Source organism: Dendrobates tinctorius, unplaced genomic scaffold (genome assembly GCF_039654945.1).
Source record: "Dendrobates tinctorius isolate UK_male_01 unplaced genomic scaffold, ASM3965494v1 ptg000012l, whole genome shotgun sequence".
In the NCBI taxonomy this organism is placed as follows: Eukaryota; Metazoa; Chordata; class Amphibia; order Anura; family Dendrobatidae; genus Dendrobates; species Dendrobates tinctorius.
The window spans coordinates 3,485,032-3,504,975 of NW_027361680.1; the positions used below are offsets into that span (position 1 = coordinate 3,485,032).

Genomic DNA, 19,944 nt, shown 5'->3' on the forward strand with positions numbered 1-19,944 from the left:
AGCCCAAAAATAAAAAAAACAGGGCACTCATTTGTCGTAGTGGTATTGCTGTGTCAGCTGATATCTGTGCGTGCTCGAAGTTTGACCAGTTTAGGCCGTTTTTTCTTTTTTGTCCTTGGTGTCAGAGTACTTATATACAGCACTAGTTAGCCCAAAAATAAAAGAAAACAGGCCACACATTTGTCGTAGTGGTATCGCCGTTCCAACTGATGTCTGTGCATGCTCAAAGTTTGGCCAGTTTAGGCCAGTTTTCCTTTTTTTGTCCTGGATGTCACAGTACTGATATACAGCACTAGTTATGCCAAAAATAAGAAAACAGGCCACTTATATGTCATAGTGGTATCGCCGTTCCAGCTGATATCTGTACGTGCTCAAATTTTGGCCAGTTTAGGCCAAAACATTGTATTTTTTTTTGCAGTTTGTTAATGTACTTATTAAATCTGATAAGGCAAAACACATTTTTACCTAATGTCCAGATAGGTAAAAGTGTGGTTTTCACATACAAGTTGTCTCCCAAATCACACTTTTGTAGTGAACGTGTATAAAATTCTAGTCCATTTACAATGGGCATGGCGAGTGGCAAGGGACGGGGAAGTGGACGTGATGGTGAGGGTGCAGGCCAAGGCCGTGGGCAAGCTGAAATTGGCCCCCCCCAAAACACCCATATCTTATTGCTGGACCTTAGTGTCCGAAGTCCTAGGGGACCGCGGCAAGAAGTATTAAAGCCCGAGCAGTGTGAAAAGGTTGTTGGTTGGATAGCAGATAATACTTCCAGTTACTTATCCACCACCACCCTGTCTTCAAGACGGTCAAGTCACAGTAGCCGTGAATCTGGACCGCATATTCCTTACCCTGATCCTCCTTCCTCCCACCATGCTGAGTGCCCTGAGACAACTGATCCCTCACTCGGACACTCCCAAGAGCTGTTCAGTTTTCCGTTTAGAGATTTGTGCCTCTCACCCGGTCCACTTGAAGCGGGGCAAGATGATATTCCGTGTAGCAATGCACAAATCTTTGAGCAGCCATGGTCACAAGAGGTGGATGATGATGAGACACAATTGCCGGAAAGTCAGGAGGAGGACCAGGTTGGGGAAGTGGAAGATGAGGTGGTGGATGATGTAGTAATAGACTCACCCTGGCAGGAGGACATGCAGAGTGAAGACAGCAGCACACAGGTGGAGGTAGGTGTCGCACTACTTCAGGCAGAAAGAAGCAGTGTGGTGGCTGCAGATAGAAGATGTGCAAACATTCCCCGTAACACCAACCTGACGAAAGTTGCCAGTCCAACAGTTAGGTCTTCCCGAGTCTGGTTATTTTTTAAAGACTCTGCCGATAACCCCAAACAGGCCATTTGCAACACCTGTCATGCCAGCATCAGCATGGGTAGCAAAACTACCAGCCTTACCACCACCAGCATGTTCAGACACATGGCAACAAAGCACCCAACTTTGTGGGCCCAACCCCATGCTGCAGGAACAGTGTCTGCGGGTGACACCACAGCTTATTCCAGTGTTGTGCGTGCATGCCAATCCCCTTTCCACGGTGCATGCGAAGATGCCTCCTGCCTTGCACCTGCCGTTGCCCACAGTCAAATAGCACCATCATCAAGCATGTCCACGTCCTTGTCCCAGCACAGCCTTCAGTTGTCCATACCCCAGTCATTGGATCCCATTGGGGGCACTGACTGTACACAGAAAAAGTTGCCATGGCTTCAACCTTTTTCTGCAGACAGCTCACCTTTCTTCTGAAATGCCCTCCCAGTGTGCCTGGACCTCTGCCTACAGGCCAAACTTAGCAAGTCAGAGAGAGCCTGCCAAAGTGTAGCGGGAAGGCTCCTTGCCTCTCACCCGGTAGACCTACAGGATGTAACGAGAAGGCTCTCTGCCTCTCACCCATTAGATCAGCTGGCTAGAATAGGAATAGGCCTTTTTCCTTACAGCCCTGCTCCATGGATTGTGGGAAGGCTACTCCAACTTAGACAGCTCATCTTGCTTCTGAAATGCCCTTCTGTGTGTCTGGACCTCTGTCTTACAGCCCACACATAGCAAGTCAAAGTGAGCCTGCCAAGTTATATCCACAGGGCTCCTTGCCCTCGCCTCTCACCCACAACAAAAAAACCCACTGACTAAAGTAAGAAGGCCCAGGTGTGATAGGCCTCTGACCTACTTTATCAGCCATACAGTCGGCTACCTCCTCTGTTGATCCACAGTCAGCTACGCATCAATCACTCAACTAGAAGCAGGTTCAAACACATTAATGACCAAACAATCACTTACAATTTCCTTCTAAATTAGGCACCATATTTTACATAGTAATTTAAACAAAACAATCCTGCTCATGACAACATACAATCTACATTAAGTAACAAACATAACAATAATTTAACCCCCCCCCAAAAAAAAATCCTCATGACAACTTACAATTAAAATGCGGTGGGGGAGCATAAAACTACATGGATGTATTTACAAGAAGGTATTTACAATGATGTTTTTATAATGATCTTACTGAGGTTCATAGTAAGTTTTTTAGGCCTGAGGACAAGGAGGAGGAGGACAGCATGGTCAGTCGTCCTGTTGGTGAGGACACAGAAGTGTTGCCTGTTAGCAGTCTGGGAAGCAATGGGCTGACTTTATGTTGCGCTGTGTTTCCCGTGAACCTCGCATTCTAAATATTTTCTGTTACACTCATTACTGGTTTAGTGACAAAACTAGACACATGCTACAAGGTGAAGTTTCAATCTCTTCATACAGAGGCAGAGAGGTGTACAAAAATGTTGCTGTACCAGAGGGCCCTTGCAATGGAATGACTGCAAAAATTTCCCGTGTGAGAACGCTGGCAGCAGACAACTGAGTTTGGTATAACCAAGGAGTCCAAGTGACAGAGACAGAAGTGCAATCCAGCTCAGGCAAGGGAACAAGGGCAAAGTTCTGTGACACTTTTCTCAGACCCTCCCATCATGCCGGCACAGAGGCAAGGGGTGCTGGCACAAGAAGTGCAATGTTTGGAAAGATGCTGAGGGAGTACCTTGCAGATGGTACTAACGTCCACCGTAATTCCTCTGTGCCTTTTAATATTTTGGCCACGTGGCATGAACTGTCTCTCTATGCCTTGGAGATCCTGGTCTGCCTTCCTGCTAGCGTTCTGTCAGAGGGGGTTTTTAGTGCCGATGGTGGAATTACAACAGATAAGCACATCCGCCTGTCAACTGACAATGCTGACAGGCCGACTTTTATAAAAATGAACAAGGCCTGGATTTGGACAGTCTTTTGTACACCACCGAATGAAAGCAGCAAAACATAACCTCAAATAAATTGTCTTTTTTGTGGAGGTGTATTATTCTCATGCACCTCTTCACAACCACACATGAGTATCCGCTTCATGATTTGGTCTGTTTGGTGTTATTTTCCTCCTTATCCTCATCCTCATCATGCATAACCAGTAGAACACCAGGGTGAACGTATTCTGTGATGCAAAAACCACTCAATTTTTGTGCAAGGGTGTTTTTATGATGCCCGTAACAAATTTGAAACTAAAACAAATGTTACTCCCCCAGGGGGGAACTGACATATGACATACCAATGAAATGTACCTTTATTCTTCCCATTTGTGCATATATTTTACAGTTTTACTATGTCTGTAATATCCTCTTAAGACCTAGTGTATAGCTCTCCAATAGAAAAATATTGAAATATTATTATATTATATTTTAATTTATATCCCTGTCTCTGAGCTGTTGCTAGGGACATACATATCTCGTTGGACACATTATGGCTTCATTTCGATGAACCTGTGTTCACCCCTCCCTTTTCTTTTCTCTTTCATAGGTGGATTCACATTTTTTATTTATTTGTTTGATTTCAGTATGCTTTATCATTATGTCTCCGCATTCTCCGCCACTAAATCACCAGGGTTAACTGTTGTGAACTCATTTTCTGATTTACCTCTGGCTTCTGGTGAGGGTGGTGGAGCTGGCTGTGTTGACAGAGGAGTCATGAATTCTCCATCCGGGCTCCCTCTAGTGGTGACAGTAGGTAATGAAGCTGATCTAAATGGCAGAGATCTGCCATCTGAGGAGGAGGACTGTGAGTGGACATCAGAAGTCTCTGACTGGATTTAAGACAGCCGACTCCCTAATTTTGTGCTGGTGATTTCCCTGCCCTGAGGTTCTGGTTTCCTGTTCTGTTCCTGCCTTCTCAAGCTAAGTGTGCTCTGCTATTTTGTCAAACGAGATTTGGTCTGGTTTACTCAGTTTTTGTGGTCAGCCAGCCCCTGCTGGGACTGTTCTGAATTTCCATTGTTATGTCTCTGTTTATGCCAGTTTGCTTTTTGTCCCTGATCAGATTGGTCTTTTTTTGCTCTGTCTTCAGAATATACCAGATTGCTGATATAGGGAATTGAAGTCTAGCGACTTCAGGATTTTTGTTATCAGAAAGTGTTGGACATTTTTTGGCAGGGTTTTGTGCGTGATTGCAGACAGCATCTTTCCTTTCCTGTCCTTTCTAGTTAGTGTGGGCCCCATCATTTGCTCAGCCTATTTTTCTATCTGTGTTTGTGTTTTCATCTTGTCTCACCAATAATACATGTTTGGGGGCTGTCTATTGCTTTGGGGTCTGCTCTGGGGCAGTTTAGATTTCCCCTTTTCTTGCTTTAGACTTATTTAGTTCTCCGGCTGTGATGCGGCATCTAGGATCCTCGTAGGTACGCTCCACGGCTACTGCTTGTTGTGTGGATAGGATTAGGGGTCTGCAATCCACTTAGTTACCAACCTCTCTGGTTTTCTGTGGCTTAGCTTGTTTTTGTTTTTCCTCCTCGGTGACTCATTCATAACAGAATCACCAGCCATACCGCAGATTCTAGGGTACTCAAAAGCAGGAAAAAAAATTGTAAAAAAAGAAAAGTGTCAGAATTTTTTTAATGTATTTTTTCCTCTTTTTCTCTGGGGCCGTAGGAGGATTTTTTCCTTAATGGAGCTTAAGCAATTGTCTGATTGTGTGGAGCAGCTCGCTGCTGAAGTGTGGGGAATTTCCGCCTATCTCGCTCAATCACATGCTGTTGAACCAAAAATCCCTACTCCTGATGTGTTTTCTGGGGATAGGTCTAAATTTTTGAATTTTAAGAATAATTGTAAATTATTTCTTGCCTTGAAGCCTAACTCATCGGGGAGCTCTGAGCAGCAGGTTAAAATTGTCATCTCCTTGCTGCGCGGTGATCCCCAGGATTCGGCGTTTTCTTTGACACCTGAAAATCCTATTCTGACTAATGTGGAATATGAGGTAGAGAAAATACTGGATTCTCATCTGGCTAGATGGAGACTCCAGTATTTGGTCAAGTGGAAGGGTTATGGCCAGGAGGACAATTCTTGGGTCTCTGCCTCTGACATTCATGCCAATAAATTGGTTCGTGCTTTTCACGGGTCCATCCTGATTGGCCTGGTGGTGTGGATGAGGGTTCGGTGACCCCTCCTCAAGGGAGGGTTACTGTTGTGACCTCATTTTCTGGTTTACCTCTGGCTTCTGGAGAGAGTGGTGGAGCTGGCTGTGTTGACAGAGGAGTCGTGAGTTCTCCATCTGGGCTCCCTCTAGTTGTGACAGTAGGTAATGAAGCTGATCTAAATTGCAGAGACCTGCCACCTGAGTAGGAGGACTGTGAGTGGACATCAGTAGTCTCTGACTGGATTTAAGACAGCCGACTCCCTAATTTTGTGCTGGTGATTTCCCTGCCCTGAGGTTCTGGTTTCCAGTTCTGTTCCTGCCTTCTCAAGCTAAGTGTGCTCTGCTATGTTTTCACATGAGATTTGGTCTGGTTTACTCAGTTTTTGTGGTCAGCCAGCCCCTGCTGGGGCTGTGCTGAATTTCCATTCTTATGTCTCTGTTTATGCCAGTTTGCTTTTTGTCCCTGATCAGATTGGTCTCTTTTTGCTCTGTCTTCAGAATATACCAGAGTGCTGATATAGGGAATTGAAGTCTAGCGACTTCAGGATTTTTGTTATCAGAAAGTGTTGGACATTTTTTGGCAGGGTTTTGTGCGTGATTGCAGACAGCATCTTTCCTTTCCTGTCCTTTCTAGTTAGTGTGGGCCCCATCGTTTGCTCAGCCTATTTTTCTATCTGTGTTTGTGTTTTCATCTTGTCTCACCGACAATATATGTTTGGGGGTTGTCTGTTGCTTTGGGGTCTGCTCTGGGGCAGTTTAGATTTCCCCTTTTCTTGCTTTAGGCTTATTTAGCTCTCCGGCTGTGATGAGGCATCTAGGATCATCGTAGGAATGCTCCACGGCTACTGCTAGTTGTGTGGATATGATTAGGGGTCTGCAATTCGCTTAGTTACCAACCTCTCTGGTTTTCTGTGGCTTAGCTTGCTTTTGTTTTTCCTCCTCGGTGACTCATTCATAACAGTTAACGTGTTCTGTGCTGCTACAGGCAGTCCAAATTTTGACAAGGGTCTCTATGATGCCCATAGTATAATTTTAAAAAATGTACCCCCCATGGGGAAATGTTTGTCAGCCCAGGCACTGCATGTATATAACAAGTGACAGACTGACACAAAAAGGGAATTTAGGCCTAAAATGCCTCAATTTTTGGGACACGGATGTATGAGGCATGTCACAGATAGACCCCACTCTAAAATGTGGCCTGTTGCTTAAAAGAATGCAACATAGTGCTGTATATAACTGAAGTACCAGACAGGAAATCAATGGAGTACCGTCCTAAAATCCCCAAATATTTATCACACGGATATATGAGGTGTGTCACAGATATACCACACTGTCAAATATGTTTATTTGTTTTTTGGTGGATGCGAAAGACTGCTGGATATAACTAGAGTGACAGACTGCAAGAAAAGGTAATTTAGGCCTAAAATGCCTCACTTTTTGACACACAAATGTATGAGGCGTGTCACAGATAGACCCCACTCTAAAATGTGGCCTGTTGTTTAAAAGAATGCAATATACAGCACTATGTTGCATTCTTTTAAACAACAGGCCACAGGTACAGTTTCACTCAGGAAAAAGAAAGAAAAGCGCCATAAACTGGCAAAAGTTTGAGCACACACAGATATGAGCTGCCATGGAGATACCGGTATGACAAATATGTTTTTTTGGGGGGTTGGGATTTTTGGCCTAACTAGTGCTGTATATAAGTACAGTTTCACCCAGGAAAAATGTTCATAGGCCCCTTAAAGTCACTTCAAATGTGATGTGGTCCCCAAAAATTGATTTTGTAAATATGAGAAATTAATAAAAAAACTTTTGAACCTTCTAACTTCCTAACAAAAAAATGTTTCAAATATGATACAGATTTTAACTAGATATGTGTTAAGTTATTTATTAATTATTTTGTATGATATATCTATCTGATTTAAGGGCCTAAAACTTAAAAGTTTTAAAACTGCAAATTTTTTTACATTTTTGGCAAAATTCCAATATTTTACAAATAAATGTAAAAAATATTGAACTAAATTTATCACTAACATGAAGAACTGTACAGAATGTCATGAAAAAACAATCTCAGAATCACTGGCATCCGTTAAAGCAATCTAGAATTATTACCTCATAAAGTCTCAATTAGAAAAACTGACCTAGCTCGGAAGGTGAATACAGGCTTTGGGGAGCAGGTATTAAGTCACTCCTCAATCATTAAAGGAAAAACACTTTTTAAAGGGAGTTTGTCACCTCATTTTTGGCCTATAAGATGTGGCCACAGCCATCAGGGCTTATCTACAGCACCTCCCATCTTTTAGAGATGAAGTCCTCCTCCTTACATCTGCCACGGACCTCTCTGACCTCTCCCGGCACCTGCGCACTGCAGTACTTTACTCTGCCCTCAACAGGGCAGATAAAGTACGCCTGCGCAGCTGCTGCGGCAGAAGTAAGAAGGAGGACGTCGTCTCTAGAAGATGGGAGGCGCCGGACTGGACCGCAACACCCACTGCACCCGCCCCCGCCCCACCGGTAAGTATAATCTAACTTGTTTTTCTTATCTTTCAGGTTACATCGGGGGCTTATCTACAGCATTACAGAATGCTGTATATAAGCCCCTGATGGCGGTGGCCACAGCTTATAGGCCGAAAATGGGGTGATAGATTCCCTTTAATGAATCAGATGCCTTTGACTTCACCACACCCCCTCTTCAAAACTGGTGTAAACATTCCCGGTCTTGGTAAATCAGGGCTCAAGTTCATAAATGTGCTTAGAATTGATAAGATTTAGAAAATTAAAGAATACAGTGTATGTGTATATAATAATAGTGTAAGCATTAACCAGTGTGAAATTTCTATGTTCAATATCCAATATGTGATTTTGTTTTTTAGGATTTTTGAGAGTTGTAGAAGTATCTGGATGGACGTATCATTATAGCACCACAGTGCAAACATGGAATGAATCCCATAATTGGTGTAAAACAAATTTCACTGACATGGTTGCAATTCAGAACAAAGAAGAAATCTCTTTTTTAACTCAGTATCTGCCTAATGACAGCACGCACTATTGGATAGGCTTACGGAAAAAAAACAACACTTGGGTTTGGATCGGAACCAATAGAACACTTACAAAAAATGAAGAAAATTGGGCACATGGAGAGCCAAACAACAAAAGGAATAACCAAGACTGTGTGGAGATCTATATACGAAGAGTAAAAGAAAGTGGTAAATGGAACGATGAAAGATGTGACAGAAAGAAAAGGGCGCTATGTTATCTAGGTAAATGTCAATGCATGCTACCTTTTAGCATGGAGGAATCCCTGAAAAAATAATCCTTTTGTGGGAAATTTTGTGAGTAACAAATCTTGCTGTCTTCTGGGAAATCCCTGACATTATACATGAGGTCCATTGTTTTCAGAAACGTTTAATATAAAACTAGGCAGAAAGTTTCCAATAATTAAAAATATAAAAAATAAATCCTATACTACTCAATACTAAAATCTGACATTGCAATGGAAATCCATGACTTGTGCATTTCACATCTTCATTTCTTTAAAAGTGATTTCCACCAAAAATATCATGCTAGATTAGTGCAGTAAATTATTTATTTTACCACATTTCCACTTTTCTGTTTTTTTGAGGTAAGCATTTTTGCAAAAAAGACAACATGAATAATAAAATTGCCCTTTTTCACTTGGTGATGTACAAAAAATAAATAGTAAAACCTCCCTATATACACTCCTTAAGATTAAGGCTGTCTGCCCACGGTGTGATTTTTAAGCATTTTTGCCGTGATTTTTGGCTCGAAAATGCTGCGAAAACGTTTAAAAATCGTGTACAGAACGCACCCCATGCATTCCTATGGCATTTCGCACATACTGTGCTAATGCTGCGCTTTTTTCTGTGGCGGAATCGCATCACGGAAAAAATTGCAGCATGCTTATTCTTTTGTGCAGAATCGCAAAGAATTGCCGCGATTCCGCACCCATAGGAATGCATGAGAATCGCTTACTTCCCGCATGTGGCTATGCCCACCATGCGCGAAGTTAAGCGTCTCATGTGCGGTTGGTACCCACGGTGTGGAGGAGAGGAGACTGTCCTCCAGGCCCTGGGTACCATACCCCTGTAAAAAAAAGAATAAAAAATAAAAAATCGGGGTATATTTACCTTCCGGCGTCCCGCGCTGCATTCCCGCCTAAGCGTTCCCAGTAATGCCTTGCGGCAAGGTCCTGTGATTACGTAGTCTCGCATGACTCTAGCGGTCTCGTGAGATCGCTATAGCAATGCGAGACCAACGTCATCACAGGTCTCGCAAGGCATCGCTGGGAACGGGAGCGTCGCTGAACTGCATGGAACGTCAGAAGGTAAATATACTCCAATTTTTTATTTTTTTATTATTTTTTACATTCTTTCTTTTACTATTGAGGCCGCATAGGCGGCCTCAATAGTAAAAACCTGATCACACTTGTCAAACACTATGTTTAACGAGTGTGACCAACTTGTCAATCACATTCCAAGTGATGCTTCAAATCACTTGGAAAGTGCTTGAATATCGCACTCGAAAATCGCTGCAAAATCGCGAACATAATCGCGGTAAAATCGCGCGGAAAAAAACGCACGATTTCGGGGAAGGAGTCCGGTTTTTAGTGTCCGGATTTAAACGCAATGTGGGCACATAGCCTTAAACACGAAGAAGGAAAAGTCATGGGAGTTATGGAAATCATAGGTCATCAGACATATTAACCAGTTCAAGGCTGGGATATTTAGTCTTGTTCCTGACTAGGCACATTTTTAGGCTTTTTGTATATGCTGTTTAAAGAACTGAAATTTGGTTTCTAATTTTATATTCCAGTAATTTTTGTGTGTTTTTTTCATGATACATGGGGTGGTTTCATATTGATGTTATACTTTCTCCTTCATTTTTTGATCAATGAGAAAAAAAGGAAAATAAATGTCTATTTTTACATTTTTTATGACCACAGAGGACGAGTAACATAAATATAAAAATTATTCTGCATTCTGTAACAATCTTTCTTATATATATAACGGACATGTATATTTTTTTTACAGGATCAGGCCTAGTAACATTGACTTGGATTGACAATGACATTTTTTTAATGTTATGTATTACCTGTCTATTTTTAATTAATTAATTTATTTATGGTAGATTTATTTAATGCATCCTGTGACCCAGCAGCTCCTGCTCCCTCACTATACACAGTGAACAAATTGCCTCTGTGTATGAAGGTAGAAGTGCCATCAGCACTTCTTATAACAGTATACACAGCGTTGTTCAGCACTGTATATACAGCGATGGAAAAGAAGCAGATACAGTAATAATTAACCATCTTTGCCTTCTCTATCAGGACTCCAGCTGGATTTCTACACCCGCAGCTACATCATGTGTAGCTGCGCTACTATACAGTCATGTAGAACATCATAGAAACCAGACGACCTGGATGTTCAAAGTCAATGAGAAATCTTGACAAAGTTAATAATATGCAAATAGGGGAAAAAACAAGGTTTTCAAAATATCTCAAATTATTCACTATAAAGAATGAGCACTACGTGCAGGAATACTCACACTTACACATATTGGCTGATATCAATGAGGTTATTAATTGTCTGAAGAATGTGCTGCGACACTGAATGCACTTGAGCAAATCATCAACATCCACTGCTTGCAGCTTTCTATGCAATTGCCGACCAATTGTGTCCCAATTATGCTGCCCCAGGCCATGGTTGCAAATTCAGGCAAATGCAGGCTACTTACAATAACACAAGAAACAGCTGTGCTTTTCAGCATTATAGGAAACTAGCTGAAGAGCCCGGCGCTGCCCGGGCATAGTAACTAACTGTGGTTAGTTATAGCAAATTATAATTATCCTCCATCCCATAGTTCAGTGCCCATATACCCATCATACATATCCATGGTCCCATAGGCCCGTGCCCTTATACCCATCATACATATCCTCCATCCCATAGTCGAGTGCCCATATACCCATCACACATCCTCCATCCCATAGTCCCATGCCCATTTACCTATCATACATTTTCTCCATTCCATAGTCCCATGCCCATATACCCATCATACATATTTGCCATCCCATAGTCGAGTGCCCATATACCCATCACACATCCTCCATCCCATAGTCCCATGCCCATATACCCATCATACATATTCTCCATCCCATAGTCCCATGCCCATATACCCATCATACATATCCTCCATCCCATAGTCCAGTGCCCATATACCCATCACACATCCTCCATCCCATAGTCCCGTGCCCATATATCCATCATACATATCCACCATCCCATAGGCCCGTGCCCATATACCCATCATAATATCCTCCATCCCATAGCCGAGTGCCCATATACCCATCATACATATCCTCCTTCCCATAGTAGAGTGCCCATATACCCATCACTAGAGTTGAGCGAAACGGGTCAAAAAATTTCAAAAGTCGCCGACTTTAGGCAAAGTCGGGTTTCATGAAACGAAACCCCACCCTAAGATGAGGTCGGCCATAAGGTTGGCGACTCAAGCGCCAAAGTCGCGTTTCAAAAGTTTGTTTTGCGCTCTTTTTCAGCCAATCAGGATAAACGGACATTGTGGGCAACGTGATGACATAGGCAGGGGTCACCACCATCTTTCAGAAGGGCATGCAAGTGATTGGCTTGCTTTGGTGGGCGTCACAGGGGGTATAAAAGGGCGTGCACGCCGACCGCCATGTTACTCATGCTGATCTCAGAATAGGGAGAGCTGCTGCTGCTGATGATTTTGTAGGGAGAGCGTTAGGCAGGGAAGAAGACACCAAAAACTGCTTCTGCTGCTAGCGATTTTGCCTGTACAACACACCAGTCACTGTGTGTGCAGTGCAAGTGGAGGCTATATTTTGCTGGATCAGCGGTGTTGGTTGTTAGGCTGCCTTCTAAGGCTTCCTGATGGCTGCATTGCTGTTTACCCACTGCTCTGCAAACTGCTTTTTTAAAAGCAATCCCAATTTTTTTTTTGTCCTGGTGAGGTACTGAGCGTGCATTTTTTCACACCATACAGCGGTGCACACTCCTCACACTGTACCGTGTAACGGCTGTTATCACAGCCACAGTGAAGCTATCTGTGTGTGACTCTGTAAGGATAAGTCGAGGACATGTTCCGTTCTTACAGACCTGCACCTTCTAGTTTTGTCTAGCTTTCAAACAGTTAAATATATTTGCTGTTTGATCACATTCAAAACTATAGAGAGACAGCGTGTGTCAGTCCGTATACTTAAAAAACACGGAGCTTGACAATTTTACGTACACCGGACAGCCGTGTACGTGCACGCTCCTCTCTCAGTACCGTGTAACGGCTGTTATCACGGCCACAGTGAAGCTATCTGTGTGTTGCTCTGTAAGGATAAGTCGAGGACATGTTCCGTTCTTACAGACCTGCACCTTCTAGTTTTGTCTAGTTTTCAAACAGTTAAATATATTTGCTGTTTGATCACATTCAAAACTATAGAGAGACAGCGTGTGTCAGTCCGTATACTTAAAAAACACAGAGCTTGACAATTTTATGTACACCGGACAGCCGTGTACGTGCACGCTCCTCTCTCAGTACCGTGTAACGGCTGTTATCACGGCCACAGTGAAGCTATCTGTGTGTCGCTCTGTAAGGATAAGTCGAGGACATGTTCCGTTCTTACAGACCTGCACCTTCTAGTTTTGTCTAGTTTTCAAACAGTTAAATATATTTGCTGTTTGATGACATTCAAAACTATAGAGTGACAGCGTGTGTCAGTCCGTATACTTAAAAAACACGGAGCTTGACAATTTTACGTACACCGGACAGCCGTGTACGTGCACGCTCCTCTCTCAGTACCGTGTAACGGCTGTTATCACGGCCACAGTGAAGCTATCTGTGTGTCGCTCTGTAAGGATAAGTCGAGGACTTGTTCCGTTCTTACAGACCTACACTCTAGGGAGATTCCTATTCTGCCCAATTCTATATTTAATTCTATATACACCTTGTAGTTTGTCATACACTAGCCAATTTCTGCCTGTGACATAGCGCTGTGATATTCACTGGGCCTCACACAATCCAAAAGTGTCCAGTGTCCACAAGTGTGTGCTGAAATTCAAAATCTCCGTTATCCTCTAGTCACATTTTTCACACCTGCGACATTAAGCCTGTGACATAGCGCTGTGATATTCAGTTGGCCTCACACAATCCAAAAGTGTCCAGTGTCCACAAGTGTGTGCAGAAATTCAAAATCTCCGTTATCCTCTAGTGACATTTTTCACACCTGCGACATCGAGCCTGTGACATAGCGCTGTGATATTCAGTGGGCCTCACACAATCCAAAAGTGTCCAGTGTCCACAAGTGTGTACAGAAATTCAAAATCTCGGTTATCCTCTAGTGACATTTTTCACACCTGCGACATCGAGCCTGTGACATAACGCTGTGATATTCAGTGGGCCTCACACAATCCAAAAGCGTCCAGTGTCCACAAGTGTGTGCAGAAATTCAAAATCTCCATTATCCTCTAGTGACATTTTTCAAACCTGTGACATCGAGCCTGTGACATAGCGCTGTGATATTCAGTGGGCCTCACACAATCCAAAAGTGTCCAGTGTCCACAAGTGTGTGCAGAAATCCAAAATCTCTGTTATCCTCTAGTGACATTTTTCACACCTGCGACATCGAGCCTGTGACATAGCGCTGTGATATTCAGTGGGCCTCACACAATCCAAACGTGTCCAGTGTCCACAAGTGTGTGCAGAAATTCAAAATCTCCGTTATCCTCTAGTGACATTTTTCACACCTGCGACATCGAGCCTGTGACATAGCGCTGTGATATTCAGTGGGCCTCACACAATCCAAAAGTGTCCAGTGTCCACAAGTGTGTGCTGAAATTCAAAATCTCCGTTATCCTCTAGTCACATTTTTCACACCTGCGACATCGAGCCTGTGACATAGCGCTGTGATATTCAGTGGGCCTCACACAATCCAAAAGTGTCCAGTGTCCACAAGTGTGTGCAGAAATTCAAAATCTCCATTATCCTCTAGTGACATTTTTCACACCTGCGACATCGAGCCTGTGACATAGTTCTGTGATATTCAGTGGGCCTCACACAATCCAAAAGTGTCCAGTGTCCACAAGTGTGTGCAGAAATTCAAAATCTCCCCTGTCCTATAGACACCTTGTGCCTTGTTTTACATTACTATATAGTTTGTTGGATTTTGTCGACATTTCTACCAAAAATGAGGAAGGCTGGTGGAAGAGGCCGTGGAATTGGGTGGGGGTTGGCAGCTGGTAATGATGGTGTTGGTGGTGGATCTGATGGTAGTGGCAAAAGCAAAATAGGACCGAATGCAGGAGGTGTTGAGCCTGCGTCATCGTCTGGCTCCACAAGGCCTCGAAGGCTTAGTTTTCTAGGAGTTGGCAAACCGCTTTTAAAGCCAGAGCTTCAGGAAAAAGTTTTGTCTTACATTGCTGACTCAGCCTCCAGCTCTATCGCCTCCTGTTCTGAAGTTGTAAAAAATAAAAGCACTGAGTCGTCATTGGAGGCTCATGTTCATATGAACCACACCTTTCCTTGTGTCCTTCACCCCAACCAAGATTGAAGGATGATGCAGGCCATACTACTGATTACTCCATGGAGCTGTTTTCACATACCATGCCTGGATTATCAAGTGAAATGGTGAATTACCCAGGCCAAGATGAATCTGACATGGAGTGCACTGATGCACAGCCACTGATAGATGATTCTGCTGGTACATTCACTCAGAGCACTACATTGTACTCGCAATGTAATGAGCCAGATTCTGACCCTGATGAGACTCAGGTGCCCCTTCCCGCACACTATACCATACACGGTGACACAGAGGAAGGTGCACATGACATTGAAGAGGAGGTGATGGATGACCCAGTTGTTGACCCAAATTGGCATCCATTGGGGGAAGAGGGTGCTGCTTCCAATAGCTCAGATGAGGAGGAGGAGCATCCACAGCAGACATTGACATCGCAACAGCTGTTATCTGGCAGGCCCGGAGCACTCCAAAGACAGGTTCCAAAAATCAAAAGAGTTGCTGGACAGCTTGTCCAGAGGGTCAAAATATCACAGCGTGCTAGGCCGCAAAATGTCTGCCAAAGTAGGAAGAGTGCAGTGTGGCACTTTTTTGAACAAAATCCTCATGATCAGGCCAAGGTTATCTGTAAGAAGTGCGCAAAGACCTTTAGCCGAGGGAAAAATCTGAAAAATTTGAATACCAGTTGCATGCTTAGATATTTAACCAGCATGCACTTGCAAGCGTGGACACAACACCAAACCTCAAGTACCACATGTGCAACTGATCACAAAGAAGGTAGTCAGCAACGCTACATTGTTTCCCCCACTGTAAGCCCACCGGTTAGCACAGCAGCAAATGTTGAGGTGTCGTTGCAAGGCCACAGCAGTCAGGGAATCCCACTGTTATATCAACGAAAGACTGAATCTAGGCCATCAGAAAGAACACCAACTCCATCACCATCATCAACCCTCTCTCAGTCCGCCCTGTCCACCGCTACTTCCACCATATGCAGCTCTCAAGTCCAGCTCACCCTCCCAGACACTATGAGTAGGTCAAGAAAGTACTCAGTCTCCATCCGCGCACACTGGGTTTGAACGCCCACATTGCCAAACTAATCTCGTTAGAGATGATGCCCTTTCGGTTGGTGGAAAGCGCAGCTTTCCGCGAACTCATGGCCTATGCAGTACCACGCTATGACCTACCCAGTCGCCACTTCTTCTCTCGCAAAGCCATCCCAGCCCTCCACCATCATGTGAAAGACCGCATTGTCCATGCACTCAAGCAGTCAGTGAGTGGAAAGGTGCACCTCACAACTGATGCATGGTCCAGTCGGCATGGCCAGGGCCGTTACGTGTCCATCACTGCGCACTGGGTTCATTTGGTGGATGCAGGGTCCACAGGGGACAGCGGTGGTGGGACAGTGCTGCCTAGCCCACGGTATAGGAAACAGTTGGCTGTAGGCCTTCGACCCTCCTCCTCCTCCTCCTCCAGAAGCGAAAGCTCGTCCACAGAGCGCAGTCGTACGAGCACTCCATCTGCAGCTGCCACTGTTGCACACGAGGTGTCCCCTTATCGAGCAACTAGTGGAAAGCGTCAGCAGGCTGTGTTGCAGATGATGTGTTTGTGCGACAGACACACCGCCGAGGTGCTGGCCGAGTACTTTCAGCGACAAACTGAGTCATGGCTGGGCAGTGTACATCTTGAGGCAGGCAAGGTAGTTAGTGATAACGGCCGTAATTTTGTGGCAGCCATAGCCCTTTCAAAACTCAGCCACATACCTTGCTTGGCTCACACCTTGAACCTGGTGGTGCAGTGCTTCCTCAATAATTATCCGGAGTTAACAGCTGTGGTGCTAATAAAAATATGGATATCTTATAGCCTACATATTGTAATATATTGATTAGTCCTTATTGAAATTAACCTGTAATGTCAGCATTAAAGGCCCCATATCCAGTACCAGAGTTCATGAGGTCAGACCTGCAATGGCTATTGAAATGCAGCCTGTGTGCTGAGTATACTGAAAGACAATGCTTGTTGAAACAGTATGTTTAATCTGGATTACTGGAAAGGATTAACCTTTGTGTACGTACTTGAATTTCAAGAGTAGTGAATGGTGCGGGCATATTGATAAAGCATTATCCTGATTTGCAGGCAAGTGACCCCTGTTGACAAACAGTGATAGATACTGAATACCTTCACTTGGGGGTGGTTGATGGAAAGAAGCTTTCCAACTAATTCTGTGTGGTATTCTAATATAAAGGCCCCGTCTCACTAAGCAATCTCGGTAGCGAGATCGCTGCTGAGTCACAACTTTTGTGACATAACAGCGATCTCACCAGCGAGATCGCTGTGTGTGACAGCGATCAGCGAGCGGCCCCCCTGCCGGTATCGCTGATCGCTGGAAGAAACCTCTGGACATTTCTTTGGTCGCTGGTCTCCCGCTGGCCAGCACGCATCGCTGTGTGTGACAGCGGGAGACCAGCGATCAGGTGTAAAAAAATAATAAAAAAAAATAAAAAATATAGTTATTCTCACCTTCCGATGTCCCGTTCAGCCATCCTGCCTCTCTCCACGCTCCGGTCCCAGTGATCCTTTGCATGAATGACCGCGAGACTTTGTTATCCCGCGAGACCGTGACATCTCGCGGTCATTCGTGCAAAGGATCACTGGGACCGGAGCGTGGAGAGAGGCAGGATGGCTGAACGGGACCTCGGAAGGTGAGAATAACTATATTTTTTATTTTGATACTATTTTCTACAGCGATGCCGGGCGCTCGGCATCGCTGTGCTGATCGCTGGTGAAGCTGTCTGTGTGACAGCTCACTAGCGAACACATAGCGACTTACTAGCGATCCTGACACCTTGATATCAGTGTCGGGATCGCTGGTGAGTCGCTTAGTGAGACGGGGCCTTAAGAGTTGTGTGGTATATTCTAGGACAATAGGAATAACAACTGTATAGGTAATTAATATGCTGCTTGAACAAGGAAGTCTTGTGCTCATTAATAGTATGATGCTCGAAGACAAGAGAGACCAAAATGTTTTATGGTCTCATGTAGCAATATTGGGTCATGCATGACATCCATAATCTAGGACCGATTGTGATACATATCTGACATGTATGAGTGTGTGAGTTACATAGGTATCCAGTTTTCAGAATGGAAGTCATGCTGCCCATAGGCTGCCATCTTAGAGTGTTATGCTATGAGCATGAAGAGTTAACTTTGTAACAAGCAACATATGTTGAACTTTGAACAGTGACAGACAACTTTGACAAGTTGACAAGAGGCAAACAGAGTCTAGGTTATAATCAGTAGCAAAACAACCCTGATGCATTGTGCTATTGTTAAGAGGCATACTAATAGCAAACAAATCTCTGGTTGGTGCAAACACACTAAGAGGCTATAGCAAACAGACCTTGAAGTCTTGTGCAGTTCCAGATTCTGATGACTCAGCATACTGCACAGAGGGAATGTGGGAATATTGTGTATAAAAAGGTGGACCTGTGTCAGTGAGGTAGGGACATTTTCCAGCAGGGGACATTTCCAGAAGCTATCGTGGGTGCACGGTCTCTGTGATGACAAGACCAGAGCATTTCCTTCTCATTTGACACTGTGGTCCCTCCAGTGGAGAAGTGATGTTGCACTACTACTTGGTAATGTATAGAATGGATACTTATTTCTCTATGTATTATAATTCATAATAATTGTATGATTCACATGGAATTAACAAGACAGGGTAATATTATATCTGCCATTCCATTAATTTGGTGTTTTATAATCATTGTATAATAAAATTGTGTTATATGCAAGTAGTAGCCTTCTTTAAAGCCGTATCCGAACCTTATTGCTAAACAGTTGGCAATACATAAATTGGCGTAGTCGGCAGGATACGCAGAAGGCTCAGAAGTTTTTTTTTTCTTTGTTGGGATAAGAAATAATCCTCACGTCCGAACTTATTTTATAGGATAGTAATTTGTCGGCACTAGGCCAAAAATGTTTGGGTTTTTAGCGCAGGAAATGCGTTGTTGTGGATTGGCAGAACCCTGGGAGAATAAGCTCAAGGGCTCAGAGCCCCATGATGTTGTTGAAGTACTCATGGGGATCCCTGCAAAGGCAGGTGATGCAGTTAACCCTTCGATGTTGTTGAATTACGCGGGGGTATCCCTGCAAAGGCAGGTGATGCAGTTAACCCATGATGTTGTTGGTTTACTCATGGGGATCCCTGCTAAGGCAGGTGATGTGGTTAACTCCTCGATGTTGTTGAATTACTCGAGGCTATCCCTGCAAAGGCAGGTGATGCAGTTTACCCCTGATGTTGTTGAAGTACTCAGGGGTAATGTAGAGTCTTTAGGACGGTGTATGTGGATTTTACTCAGTGTATACCGAGATATGCATGAGCAAAACACCCATATGCAAAGAAAGTTGTCAGAAATGGAACAAAAAGAGGTTGTAAGTGAGTCTGTTGAGACTCCAGGGTGGGAGGAAACTCCATATCATATTTTGTCACACAGTGTTGGTTCAAGTGAACGTTGGGGCAAATATTGGCAAGATGCAAAGCTAGTTGATGTAGAAAAATGGTTGCAGAAAGTAAAAGTAGAAAAAGGGAAAGAATTATGTGCTCTTGGTAAGTGTGGCTGGATCCTGCAAAGAATGTTAACTAAAGTGCAGGAATTGGAAATACAGCTATGTGAGGCCCAGAATGCATTGGTGGCTGCACAGGGTCAGAACAAGTTGGTAATGGACAAATGTGTTGGAACTCAGGATGATGCAGGACACACTGCTGTAAATCAGTGTAAGTGCAGAAAGAAGAGAGGGAAGGTGAAAAGGAAGAAAGCTCTGGCCATAGCCAGAGCAGAGATGGAGAGGAACCCAGATTTGTGGGATAGTGATGCACAGGAGTCAACTGACTCCGAAACTGTCATCAACCCAGAACAGGGGCATGATCATTTTAATGGGGAGGTGGAAATG

The 19,944-nt window shown here is 43.9% G+C and overlaps 1 protein-coding gene across 1 annotated transcript in view; it reads left to right on the forward strand.

Moving 5' to 3' along the window:
- LOC141066014 (P-selectin-like) overlaps nt 1–19,944 on the forward strand; it is a 927,434-nt gene that overhangs the window by 198,590 nt on the left and 708,900 nt on the right. Inside the window, exon 3 of the mRNA XM_073557950.1 lies at nt 8,309–8,695. Within this exon, the coding sequence (XP_073414051.1) occupies nt 8,309–8,695 (387 nt within the window). The remainder of the gene's footprint in view (nt 1–8,308; nt 8,696–19,944) is intronic.